This window comes from Phalacrocorax carbo, chromosome 3 (assembly GCF_963921805.1).
Source record: "Phalacrocorax carbo chromosome 3, bPhaCar2.1, whole genome shotgun sequence".
In the NCBI taxonomy this organism is placed as follows: domain Eukaryota; kingdom Metazoa; phylum Chordata; class Aves; order Suliformes; family Phalacrocoracidae; genus Phalacrocorax; species Phalacrocorax carbo.
In genome coordinates, this window is record NC_087515.1 from 14,707,983 (window position 1) to 14,720,981 (window position 12,999).

General features: G+C 41.0%; 1 protein-coding gene across 9 annotated transcripts in view; it reads left to right on the top strand.

Annotated features, from left to right (window-relative positions):
- The window catches only part of LTBP1 (latent transforming growth factor beta binding protein 1), a 209,251-nt gene that overhangs the window by 187,561 nt on the left and 8,691 nt on the right, over positions 1 to 12,999 (top strand). For 8 of the 9 annotated variants that reach the window (XM_064445906.1, XM_064445907.1, XM_064445909.1 and 5 more), the window contains 3 exons: positions 1,158 to 1,286; positions 2,595 to 2,735; positions 5,062 to 5,232. In XM_064445906.1, the coding sequence (XP_064301976.1) occupies positions 1,158 to 1,286; positions 2,595 to 2,735; positions 5,062 to 5,232 (441 nt within the window). The remainder of the gene's footprint in view (positions 1 to 1,157; positions 1,287 to 2,594; positions 2,736 to 5,061; positions 5,233 to 12,999) is intronic. The other variant, XM_064445908.1, reaches the window with a different exon arrangement.

The following is a 12,999-nucleotide window of genomic DNA, read 5'->3' on the forward strand; positions in this document are numbered from 1 at the left end:
TCTTGCTGCTGAACAGTCAAACTTAAAATATTTAATGAGTGAAGCCACTTAGTGGCTGGAAGAGTGGCTGTGAAAACAAAGAGCTGAAGTTCTTCTGGAAAAAGCAAGCATTGAATAATTCACCTTTAAAACTGCTGTACAGCTGGAAATGACAGCTTTGGGCTAAAATCCGTGTTGCCCCAGAGTAAATGGGGAGTAAATCTATAGAAGGCAGTTGATTAAGACAATTGGTATTGAGAGGAGAATCACTGACCTTACACTGTACTTTTTACTGCCATTTTTTAATACCAGCCTAGCTTTAACAGACTATTCTAGGCAGGTCCAGCAAATGAAAAGTAGGTTGGAAAAATGGAAGTGAATGGAATTCCAACAGTAAGAAACACATAAATACAAGACTGGGAAAAAATGTGTACAACTGTGAAAAGCTATATATGAGCTGGCATATATTTTCCATGAAACCTCCCTGAGAACATTCAGCCTCATTTGAAAGTGTGGTAGATTCTCTTTGTCAGCTGTCACTAGGTCTATAGCAGTTGCAGCCTTATACTTAGCAACAGACACAATTGTTCCTACATGGTGGGAAGTCTCCACAGAGGCTGCACACACAGCTTTGAAAAACGAAGTCACAAGCAGTGCAGATATGAAGATTCCCTGCCATGCACAGCAGAGCCACAGAACTGTGGAGAGAGGGAAGTAGTCACGAAGTGCACCCATATGCATAACTGCTTAGTTTTGTAACTAGACGGTGTGATTACATTACATCCATGGTGGGAATCCCTTGGGTAAAGCAAATTATATTGGAAAATACAGGCCATATTCTTCGTCTGTTTTGCTTGGAGCTAAGAGCAATGTGGCACCAAACAAAAGAAAAGGGAGCTGCAGAGTTTTCCAGTCTCTGTGTGCCACAGGACTTATCCTGACAAGGGAAAGGGAAAGTCATGGTCCACCAGTTTTCCCTTTCCCATTCTGGCTATGAGTACATTGTAGCCCTCTTCCACACCAGGTTTTTTTTTCCTGTGAGTGTCTGTGCTCCTGGGACCCTCTGTTTAAAGTGGAGTTTGCTTGAACAGAGAAGTGTATAGGCTTTATTCCGCCTTGCTCCTCTGCATGGCCTCATAATAATTATGGTAACACGGCCTTTAATGTTTTCTCCCCAGACGCTGATGAATGCCAACTCTTTGGACAAGAGATCTGTAAAAATGGCTTCTGTTTGAATACGCAGCCAGGTTACGAGTGCTACTGCAAACAAGGCACATACTATGACCCTGTTAAGCTCCAGTGCTTTGGTAAGTTTATTTAAAGCGGTCTTGTCACTATAATGGTATGCAGATGGGCAAAATGAGCAGACTTGTACAGCAGGATTCCCATCAGAACTGCAGTATTCCCAGCAAGGGGAGGAACACACAGCCTCTGAACTCCTGTAGCAGCTTTTTAAGAGGCATTGGGTCATTTCCCTTCCCTTCTGCTTGGCTGGGCAGCAATTCTGGCTGACATGGTGATGGCATGTAGAGGGGTTTGCTTTATTTGCTTCCTTTCTCAGCAAATTGCTCCCAGGAGTTTGCATCTCCAGAACAGCCCCTTGTGCCCCTTTGACTGCAGAGTGTAGAGCTGGTACTGGCCAGGCAGTACAAAGTGATCAGAGGTGGCTCCCTCTTATATGCATGCTGCTGCTTCACTCTGCCAAGGTACAATTTAGCCTTCTGTTCTTTGTATGTGGGGTAAGCAGTGAAAGCCTGTATGTTGAAGCTCACCTTTCATTTGGTAAGTGTGCTGGTTTTAATTTAAATCAAATGAACACAGATTTTTTTTTAAAGGACAGGAATTTCCCACAAGGAGTTAATATGCAATGTGAAATTACAGTTCAAGTCACTGATAAGCCCATTTTACTCTGCACAACCTTGTACTCCTTTGGTTCTGGTATTCGACTGAAAAGTATCCATAACTTTGCTGCTAGCTTTTGCTTTGTAAGCAGAAAACGGTGTATAATGTGCAGAATAGCATAATGAAAGGAAGTAATTTTTGCAACCACAATACGAGAGCCTTTCACCTTGGGATTCTAAGACTATTCTTTACAAAGGGTGGGGGTTTTGCTGATTTAATGTAATTTATCTGAAGTAAAATAGCCTGCTCTTCCCTTTGAGCTAAATTTCTGCTTTTCTTCTCCAAGACAAACAAAGGAATAGAACCACTGTGGCTAGATAAGGTGATCCCTTCTCCTGACCAGCTCATGAAGAGTCTCAGAGAGTATGCCCACCTCTAATGCCTGCTGGCACTGTCCTAAAGGGATAGGAACATGGGAAGCAGCTGCAGCTGTGCTGGATGCAGGGTGTGCCTGGCACTCCAACCCCTGCAACAGCCCTCCTCATCCAGATGATCCCTAGTACTTGAGGTTTAGAGGTCAGCATCCTGCTGATCTGCCTGTCCTTCTCCACGGGCACAGGTGGGATTTTGCTGCCAGCAATTGGTATTTGTGGTAATTAACAGAAGGTGTGCAGGGAAATCTGCTCCTAATATAGGAAAATATAAACATGGATTAACAACAATGCGACTACTTTATGCTGGCTCTCCTTGATACGTTTCCTTCCATTTTAAAGACACGGATGAATGTCAGGATCCAAACAGCTGTATTGATGGCCAGTGCATTAACACAGAAGGATCTTACAACTGTTTCTGTACACACCCAATGGTTCTGGACGCAACAGAAAAGCGATGCATCAGACCAGCAGATTCAAGTGGTATGATCCATTATACATATTACTGAAGCGAGTACACCTCTGCGAGGTGGTGCTGACATGGCTACAGACCTCAGTGAGCTTAGACTGGGTCATGCTTGGATGAGCCCGCTCTTTTGGAGGATTTTTGGAAGGCAATGCTTGGACCATCATCTGTTGATCCAGAAGGCATCGTGATGCAGGACTCCACAGGGCTCCACTTTGCCAATGCAGACAGGAGATTGCCACAAGTATTAATGAGGTTAGGCTTGGGCTGGGGAGTCTTCAGCCCCCTGACTCACCAGCTCTGTGTCTGCCTCATGCAGCCTCGTAGGTAATGAGGCACAGCCAGCTTGCTGTCTCACTAATGCTGGGTGTTGGCTGTGGGCTAACTCTGGAGATTGAATTCAGAGTGTGTGACGGCTTCTAACAAAGCAAGGAATAAAACCAGAAATAACAGGATATGGGAGGAAATAGCTGAAATTTCATCTATGCTTTTAATTGATTAATATTGAGGGTACATCGAGCTCGCATTTTCAAGCTGTGGGCTGCAGTGTCACTGTTAAAGTAAGACTTTTGCATGTTTTTTTAATTGCAGGAGACATTAATTTCAGAAAAAATGTTAGATATTACTAGATTCTTAGAAACGTCTCAGAAATCCAGAGCATTACGCAGTCTGCACAGCTCTGTCTATGCCACACACATCTTCAAAAGAAATGTTGCAATGGGTTTGATTAGTATTGGCACTGTATAGCCATAAATCCAGACCTCTGCTCCCTGCAACTTGCAATGAATTTTCCTAAGATGCTTCTGTGAAAGGAAATGGGAATACAGACTGAATGCCTGCTTTAGTCACTCCAAATTAGAAGTGTGATACTTTTGAGGAGTAATGTGGTCATACTCTTGCTTGAAACTGTGAAAGAACCACAGCACTTCTATTGTTCAATCTTCAGTTAAACAAACCAAGAGCAGGATTGTCCTTTGGGTTCATCTAGGATGTGAAGAGAATGCAAGGGCCCAAAGGGTCTTCTGTCATGTGACATTGGGGCTGATACAGCAATGAATCATCTCACCCCAGCACAAAATGCTCAAGCCTTGTATCACTACTGGCAAAGTCCTCACTAACACAGAGGAGGAGGGGACAGACTGGTTCCTTTGCTGCCAGCAGGATTTGGAGTTGGTTGCAGAAACCCACTGCTGCTCTTCACTGTGTGTTCTGGCAAGTTCTTAGTAGACTAGGTATCTAAATCTGGTCACCTTTGCAGTTTCAGAACTCACTGTTTTACCTTGAGCTAGGTTTCAATTCTGTACTCACCCACACACCACTGCATCATGTAAAAATGCAGTTAATAGATACGCACAGACGAAACAGAACAACCTTGGTTTGTGCCAACACTCAGTTTTCACTCTATGTTGGAACAAAATCAAAACCTTACAGATGTCTTTACAAAACAATTGTGCTGAGGTTTTTACATTCCAAGTGGAAGATTAAGTTTTCAGTTCCTCTCCCTCTGATCAGTAGCAATCAGAGATTGCTAGGACTAGGAATTGTTCCTGCTGAGATCTTTGTCAGATCTAGTATGCCTCTGAAATACTCCAGCTTTGACAAAAATACATGTTTTTGTTAATGTTCGTAAGAATGTGACAGTAGTTTGCAGCCGTATTCTGTCTCTAACAATAGCTGTAAGTGGATGATTAGGGACCAGAAGAACAGATAAACAATACTTCTCCTCACCCTCCCAGCCTCCAGCTATTTTCAGCTCAGGGGATTTCCTGAGCCTGATGTAGTTTGTCTGTTTATTTAATGGGATTCTCTTCCAAGTATTTGTCAAGTCTCCCGTTGAGCCCATGTAAAATTGTTGTTCAGCTCTGCCCTAGCTATAAATGTTCTTTCAGATGCCATTGACAGCAATATAAGAAAACCAAAATAACTTTTAAAGATTCACTTTGTGGATGGAGTTCCTCAAATATTCACCTCTGTCCTAACACTGGTTTTTGTCAAACTCTGTTAACTTCCAGTGAGAGCAGAGCGGAGTCAGTGTTAACCGTTCAGCAATGACCACTGATTTAGGAAGTTTTATTTCTTGGGTGTCCAACACAATGTGCTTTTAAATTGGCCGTAGAGTGCCAAATCAGAACCTTTTAAGATTTTTGCAAAGCAGAACACTCAAGGGATGGCCACCTCAGGCAGCTAAAATGGTCATGACTTCCAAGCCTAAATTTGTATTCAGCGAAGTCTGTAAAGCTACTTATTTTTCTAATCTAAGTTTAGGAAATCCTGCATTATGCGAGTATCTTTTTGTAAAATAACAGTGCTGTGATGATGCTCTAATACTGTCTTCTCCATCAGAACAAACTGAAGAAACTGAGGTCTACCAGGATCTTTGCTGGCAGCATCTAAGTGATGATTTTGTTTGTAGTCGACCTCTGGTTGGAAAGCAGACAACATATACTGAGTGCTGTTGCCTATACGGTGAAGCCTGGGGCATGCAGTGTGCACTGTGTCCTATGAAAGAGTCAGGTAAGGAAACCTGCATGTTAATTCTTGGAATGAAATCTGAAATACATCATCAGTTTAATCCTTTGTATTTACACTAGAGCTACTCCATAAGAAAGAACAAAACACTTTCAAGAGGTAGCCCTTCAAGAAGTAATGGAATTTTTTCTCATTAATTAAGGGGAAACCATTACAGCTTAGATTTTGAAAACGTAACTGCTTTTAATTTTTGGCACTTACAGGACCCATTTCCTTCAGGCGGAAGGAACTATCAGTGACTGGCAATTTAGAACCTCAGTGGAAACAGGAGGGCATTTTAAGGATAGCAGAGTTCCCTAACATTACGGACAAATTAAAAACCATCTATGAAAATGCAGGTCATGTGCACACACATGTGTGATACTCAACAGGCTACATAACTGTTTTAGACTTTTGTTGCTGGTATTGTACATTCAGATGCATTTTTCAGTGTGATAGTCTGCCAGGCTGGCTGCAATTAGATGTGTGTGTTTGATAAGGATCTGGTAAATTGTGGTTTAGAATCACTAAACCTATCAAAGAATGAGTTGGTATTATATGGCTATATGCTCAGATATTATGAAATGTATAGGTGAGCAATTTAAGACACGTAAGGGAAATCGAGTACCAATAGGACTGAAGAATTTCCAGGGAGTATAACGTAATGTTTCATTTATGTGTTTAGAAATTAGACCTTGTTCCAGGCTATTTCAGGTAGAAGCTGCTTCTTGCGGTGACTATAAAAGCTAAATGGATAGAGAGATTGCCATTGACAGACAGACTTCCTTCTGGGGGGGGCCTAGGGACTGGACAAGAGATTGGTGGAATCAGCACAAGTATACGCCATGCTGTGCCTGAGATGTGTCAGCCCTGGTATATACAGTCTGGTACCATACTAACTTCCTCCCCCATATAAACTATGCGAAGGCCTAGTTTGGATGTAGCTTTCTTACTACGAATGTGTCTTTCAGTACTATGGTTTTCCATGTAGGAATACCATGCTACACTAGTAAAGCATTTTGTTCTGATCATACCTGGATTTTTACTTGGGCTTGTGTTACTCTAACCATAAAGTTGTGGCTAAAGCAGTACATGTTTTCCTTGTAGCAAGAACCCTGGAGTTAAAACTGCATAGAGAAGCTCAGTGAAGCGTTGATGTGGTTGGTTGTGTCTGATTGGGTCTTATGTTTTTATAATTTACTTGCAAGGTCCCTGAACCTGTTCTTCTATATCTTTACTTGTTTGAGTTTCCTTTGGAAGTGCAGGAACTGAGTAAAGTGCCTGATTTTGATGATGTTGGCTGGAGTTAAGTGCTGGCTGAGGCTTACCCCAGAAAGAGACTGAAAAAGAAAAACAGGGCATGACAGCAGCTTGATTTATAAGATATGGAAATCTCTGAAGTGTCTTTGTCAGAACAAATCTTACAGGAGGACATTCCCAGGCATTGAATTGCTACACCTGCTAGAATAACAATTGCAATGGAATGAAGTGTAATAGTAAAAAAAAAATACAGGGCAATAGCTAATAGCAGGAATTGTTGCTATGACCCAGAGCTCCTCAGGGGAAAAGATAGAGCAGAATAAAGATTTTCTTTGTACAAAGTTCATCACATGGTGATAGTGACCCGTGTCATGCAAGCATGCAATCCTGAGAGAACGAAGAAAAGCTGTTCCTGGTAGAGAGAGTTCAGGTAGGTATGAGACTTGCTTCTGAAGATTTCTAGCTAGTTACATTTAAAGCAGGATAAATCTGAAAAAGAACAGAGGACTACCAAGATGGTCAGGGAAGATGAAAAAAGCCAAACCTAGGTGCAGAACAAAGGCTGCAAATGATAAGACTCTCCGCTGCAGCATAATTGTGGAGGGTTCGCACAAGCTTTTAAGTTAAATAATAGTGCTGATGTGAGGAATAAATTGGAACAGGTTTGGTCTGAATATACTTAGGCTTGAAATTAGATGGATTGTGACCATTAGGACCACAGGATTCTGAGCAGTGGGGTGCAGATCCCAACTAGCTCTGTGAAAAAACTTGAGAAATTCATTAATAGCGTGACAAAGAGGTTCCTGATGGATAACACGATGCTCTATGTCTCTTGGATGACCCTCAGTCAAAGTTAATGAGCATTATGTTGGATCATAACATCTTTCTTCCTCCAGATGTAAGGTAATTTTTATGTGAAGTTTAATATGCATTGAAAAGTGTCCGCTTTAACTGAAACTACGAGGCATACTTTGATCCCCAAATACTTTAAATCATCACTATAGATTGGAACACGGATGGTTAAAAAAATAAAACATATTGAATCTTTATTATGTCAGAACAAACTTATATTTCATAATGGAAAGCTTACATTTCGTAGTGGAGGTGGTATATGCTCGTATGTCCTCACACACATGTGCATGCGCACACGGAGAAACCTGGAAGCCTTTCTCCGTTTTCAGGAACATTTACCAAGAAAAATTTAAAGCTGACTGAACTGAATAAATGATTCATTTGACATGTCTTCGGTTTGTAACATTTAAAGTGATATCATTGGCTCGAGAGAGTGCTTTCACACTTCTGGGCCAGGGGGTCACAGGTTCAAGTCCTGGCTGGGGAACCTGGAACTTCTCCATTTTTAAATACTTGTGTATTGTGTTGGCCAGATTCACTACTGAAGGTGTTTGCTTATTTCCCAAGTTAGGGGCATTCCGAAGATTTGTAACACATGTTAAAGAAGATCTGGGGATGTGAAAAGCGTTATTACCAGACGACTTTCACCATGAAATGGGTTGGATCATAGAATGGATCATTCACTGATCTGTGGTTTCCTTTTCCCTTTTTTATACTCCCTTGTATTTGACTAGGTGCTGCTCATAGAAGGAAATACAGACCTACCGTCACAAGTGATACATATTTGCAAGTTCGTTCTAAAACAAATCCTAAATTTTGTGTCCCAGCTTTTCTTGGAAGCACTTCCATTTTTCATGACAAGATTTAAATGTCCTGTTTAAGTACAAAACCACCAGGAAGATAGAGAACTTTTATAAGAATTGATCCATATAAATGAAAAACAAATCCAGCCTTTCATCAGCATGAAAACAGAATTTACGTAGTTGCTAAGATTTCTAAAAACTACTAATGGATGCTTGATCAAACAGACCTCACTGAAAATGACACTAAACATCAGAGCCTAAGACAAAAATAAGTAGCACCTGTTGAAGTACTGCAACTGAACAGCAACATCTTAACAGCAGTTAGACTGATAAGTATTTTGATGACCACATCAAGGAACAAACTCAAAATACTAGTTAAAAATCCTGATCACAATAGTGCAAACATGAACTGTAGTGATGTCACTGAGTACATCTTGTACAAACAATTTTGTGGGGGAGGCCTTCTTCCCATTAAATGAAGAAAGCAAAGAGATTGTTTTCAATTACATCGGTTCTAACGTTATGATGTTATGATATCATCATAGTACAGATAAAGGCTTTCACAGATTGCACCCAATACCAAAATGTTAACTACTGAAATGTATTCTCTCTGGGCTCAATGTGGTGGTAAACGGTATTTGCCCGAAGAATTTTTAGTCATTATCCTTAAGAAACCTCTGTATTCTTTGAGGTTTGTCATTTGCAGTCTGCAACAACTGACCAGTTGAGGAAAATTAGAAAATTGAATACTTTTGTTTTAGGTAACAAAAGCAAAACATACTTTCTTCATTGCACCCACCCCAAAAAAACCCTGTCAGACAACCTGCCTTCAGAAGTTCTGCTTCCTTCGTCAATCTACTGTTAGTGCAGTGAGACCTAGCTGTCTCCATCCAGAGTCTGTGCTCTAGTAACTGGCAGCAGGACAGGCGCCGATGGGTTTAGCAGCAGGATCAAAGCATCCATGCCAGAAAACAGAGCAACTGGCCAAGATGGAAAAAATCTGGAATCTAAAATAAGGCCGTACACAACTCATGTTAACCTACACATGTAACACCTGAAATATAAACCTGCTGAGCCTCCAGAAGCTCCTGTCAGACCCTTATGGGACTGGAGCGGATTTTAGACAGGGTGCATTGTTACAGGGTACAGGAAAATTGAAGGGAGGAGCTAGAAGTAACAGCTAGAAAATGTTGAGTATCATGGCATGTTTAATTTAGGGAGACTGCCTATTTTAGTATTTGTAAAATGATCTTTGGAAACCTGTCTTTGGAGTTGGTTATTGCAGTGCAGTACCACCTTTGCTTCAGTAACACCTTAGGATGCTAGGAAGGTGGAATGAGGTGCCCTTGAACTAAAGATATGCCGGTCTGCTGGGGAGGGTGCTTTCTCCTTCTTCTGTAGGTGGCTGCCTGGAGAAGTTTTAATATGGAAAAAAAGAGGTAAGGTAAGACTGGGACTCTGCAGTTTTAACAGATGTTTTAGTAACTGTTTCTTGAGGGTGGGGGGTACATTACTACACTTAGAACTTGTTGGTAGTCTGACTACTGAGATAATGTCATGACCACATACTTAGGGAACTAAGTATGCACCAGCACCAGCATTCAGTTTATCAGCCTGCTTATTTGTGTAACCTTATACATACCTTGTACTTTTTTACTGTAAGTTTTAAATTCTGGTAGTTTGTGGGTTTTTATGGAACCACTTTATGTTTAGATGATCTGCAGAAATGACAATGGTAGAACTCCAGCCAGTAGATGTTATGGATGTTCTGTGGGACTAGGAGTCACATAAAGAACTGCTGAAGACTTATGTTGTAGTTCAAGTTTCTCTTGATCTCCACCTTAGCATTTGCAAAGCCCAGACTAGGCGAACACTGAGGGTAGTTGGTAACATGAATCATCTGGGGTGTTGCATCATGTAGGATTTCTCTTGGCCAATTTCATGTGGTTTTTTTACACAGAAACCCACAGCTGTGCTGATCCTACCAGCTTCCCCTTCTATCAGGAAAAAGAAATAGGCACCCTGAGCATTAGATTCCTCTGACCTGTTCTAGACATATACTTTAAGATGAGATGGCATCCTAGAAGTGGTTAGGTCTTTCTGTGGACTAAAAAGGGACACTGGATGACTAATTCAGGTGCCTTGGTGACGCCTACATGCAGTTGTTGAATTCTACCCCTTCTGGCAGGACAGATTGTTTGGATTGCATTTTTGTTGCAAAGAATTCAGTGTATCCTTTGTAAACATTATGAGTTAGTTCTGGGCTGAGCTTTCATGTTATGAGAACATGGTGTTCCCTTTGAGTTCTGGCTAACGTCACTTATGAAAATCTGGAAGTACAGGGAAAACCAATGTGTGTAAAGGATGAGTCTTCATCTGTCCTCTTTTGAGATGGTAAAGATCAGCAGGGAGGCATTGGCTTCTTTTCTGGAGGCTACCATTCATCTTTCCATTTAGGATGGCATTGTGTGTCCTTCCTTTCTGGTAATGACTCTGGACAAATGGATTGTCATTTGGGCTCAAAATATTACAGTTATTGGGCCTTGAATATTCAAAGTCCTATGCTCAGTTGTGCAGATTTTTGGCTGCTTTCATTTCTCTTGATGAAGATTTTCAGTGCTATTTCTGAAGTTCAGGAGAGGCATGCAGAATAGCCTTAGAAGGGTTTTCCTCATGGAACCTCACATTCCAAGTGTACATGGGAGTCAGCAAGGAGTCAGAAAGCCATTTGCAAGGTTGTGGCAGAAACAACCTGACTCTTACTACAACTTTTAACAATCTACCCCAAGAAGTAGGAGAGAGATTGTTGTTTTAGGAAATTTGAGCAGCCTTAGTTGAGGAACAAAACGTGACTACCAAGAGGTTTTTAAATAATCAGGTTGGTAATACTTCAATTTTATCAAAAGTTTTACACCCACTGTGTGCTTTTCCTCAGTGATTTCATTTAGAGTATGTCAGGATATGAATATCCTTCTTAACTCATGAAAAAAAAAAAATCCTTTAAGACTGGTACTCTTCCCTTTTTCTTTAGCACCAAGAGTGGTAGAATATATGTGAATGCTGTCTAGCACAAACCTCAGCATCTGTTCATGGAGGATGTCAAATGATCTAAAGTGTCAAACAGCACAATCTAAATTTAGAGCAGAAGTATCTTCAGCTTTGGTTCACAGATGATGCAATCTCCTGAGAGAGCGTAAGTTTAACCAATTCAGACTGATGTCCAGAACCTCTGGTTTGGAAGGGGCATACATTACATGTAATAAGTGCTTTCTTGGCTTTTTCCTTCTCTGCAGTGAGTTCTTTCATGGTGAAACCATTGCATTCTTAAATAATTTGAAAGAACTGCCTCAGTGTTGATAGCTTTGGCTCCTTTTTTGTACGTGTGATGGTGACAATTCTGAGGAGCTGGAACAGAAATAAGGCTTGCTTTATGGGCAGGAGGTAGGATTGGCTGTGGTGAAGTTGTCTCATGGTTATGTCAGGAACAGCTTTTTTATATAATATTTTGCTTTAAATACATGAAATGTGGAGTATTTTTTCTCACTAGAGAATACAAATAAGGCCCACACAGGCTTGCACAGTTAAAACAACTGTATATGCAAATTAGATGCACATTTGCACAGCTGCACTTGTGCTAACAAGCACCTAAAAGCCAGTCAGTCCATCCAATTTATGCTGTGTTGTCTCTGTCAGCTTAGCTTTCATCACCAATTATGGCTAACATCTGTGCCAGTACGCATGTGCATCTAGCTGTAATCCCCTTACAGGCTTGTTTTATATGCACACATCTGACTTAAAAAACATCCTTTACATTTTCGGAAGCATACATCAGCTTCCTTTTATAACAAGTTATACAACAAGCTGTCTCAATGCTTCATTTGCAAGTTATGGGAAAAACTTTGAAACGCATGGAGCAACGTAGACAATTATATTAAAACCACAAGTCTTTTTTCCCTTTGACCCACAGTTGTATTGTCCCTGATCACAGCCAGGGATGAGTAAGCAGAGAAGATAAATCCATATAGAGAAAGGTTTTATCGTTGATTGTGAATTACAGAAAATGTATGTTTTACTTTACATGAAAGATTATTTTGAAAGTGAGCATTAATTTCTGTGACAACTAAAATGTTTTGTCATTCAGGGGTAGTTACACATTTTCCCTTGCCCCTTTACTGCCTTCTAGATCTGAGTCTCCCGCTGTCATCTCCCTAGGGCAGTATCATGCTCTTCTCTCATTTGTATACTGGCTGCAACTTTCTGTGCACCAGTCATGCTTGTACCCACAAATCTTACAGCACACTGTTCATTTAGTTCCTTTCCATGGAAGACTGTGACCAGCATAGAGCACAGTGACCCAAAATACACTATTTTTAATTTGAACTGTAGGAACATAGCATAGCAAAAGGGGGAAAGTTTAAAACAACAGAAATTGTATGTACACATCTGCTTTGCCATAACTTGGGGGGACTCTGATGGGTTCGTTTTTCTCAGGCATCCAAGTCTCTAGTTTACCTTCTGTCAAAACGCCAGTGCTCATGATCTTCCCAGAACGTGGCCCCCCAAATGCTTTCAGTCTTTGTACTCTCCTCTCTGCCCACCCTTTTCACCCTGGAACAAAAAAAAGACAAGCTCAGCAAGGTGGCAAGGTAACTTGCCATTGTTATTGGCCCTGAATTTCTTCTGTTGGTTTCTTAGGTGGGTTGCTGTTGCTCTCCTTGGGTTTATCTCCCGAGCAGCTGGTAACTGAACCTACACACTACAAAAGACGGGAGATAAAGTCTACACTACTTGGACAACTAGACGGAACATACAGTATTAAGAGGGTATTATAGGTAATTCCAAATCATCACAGTATAAA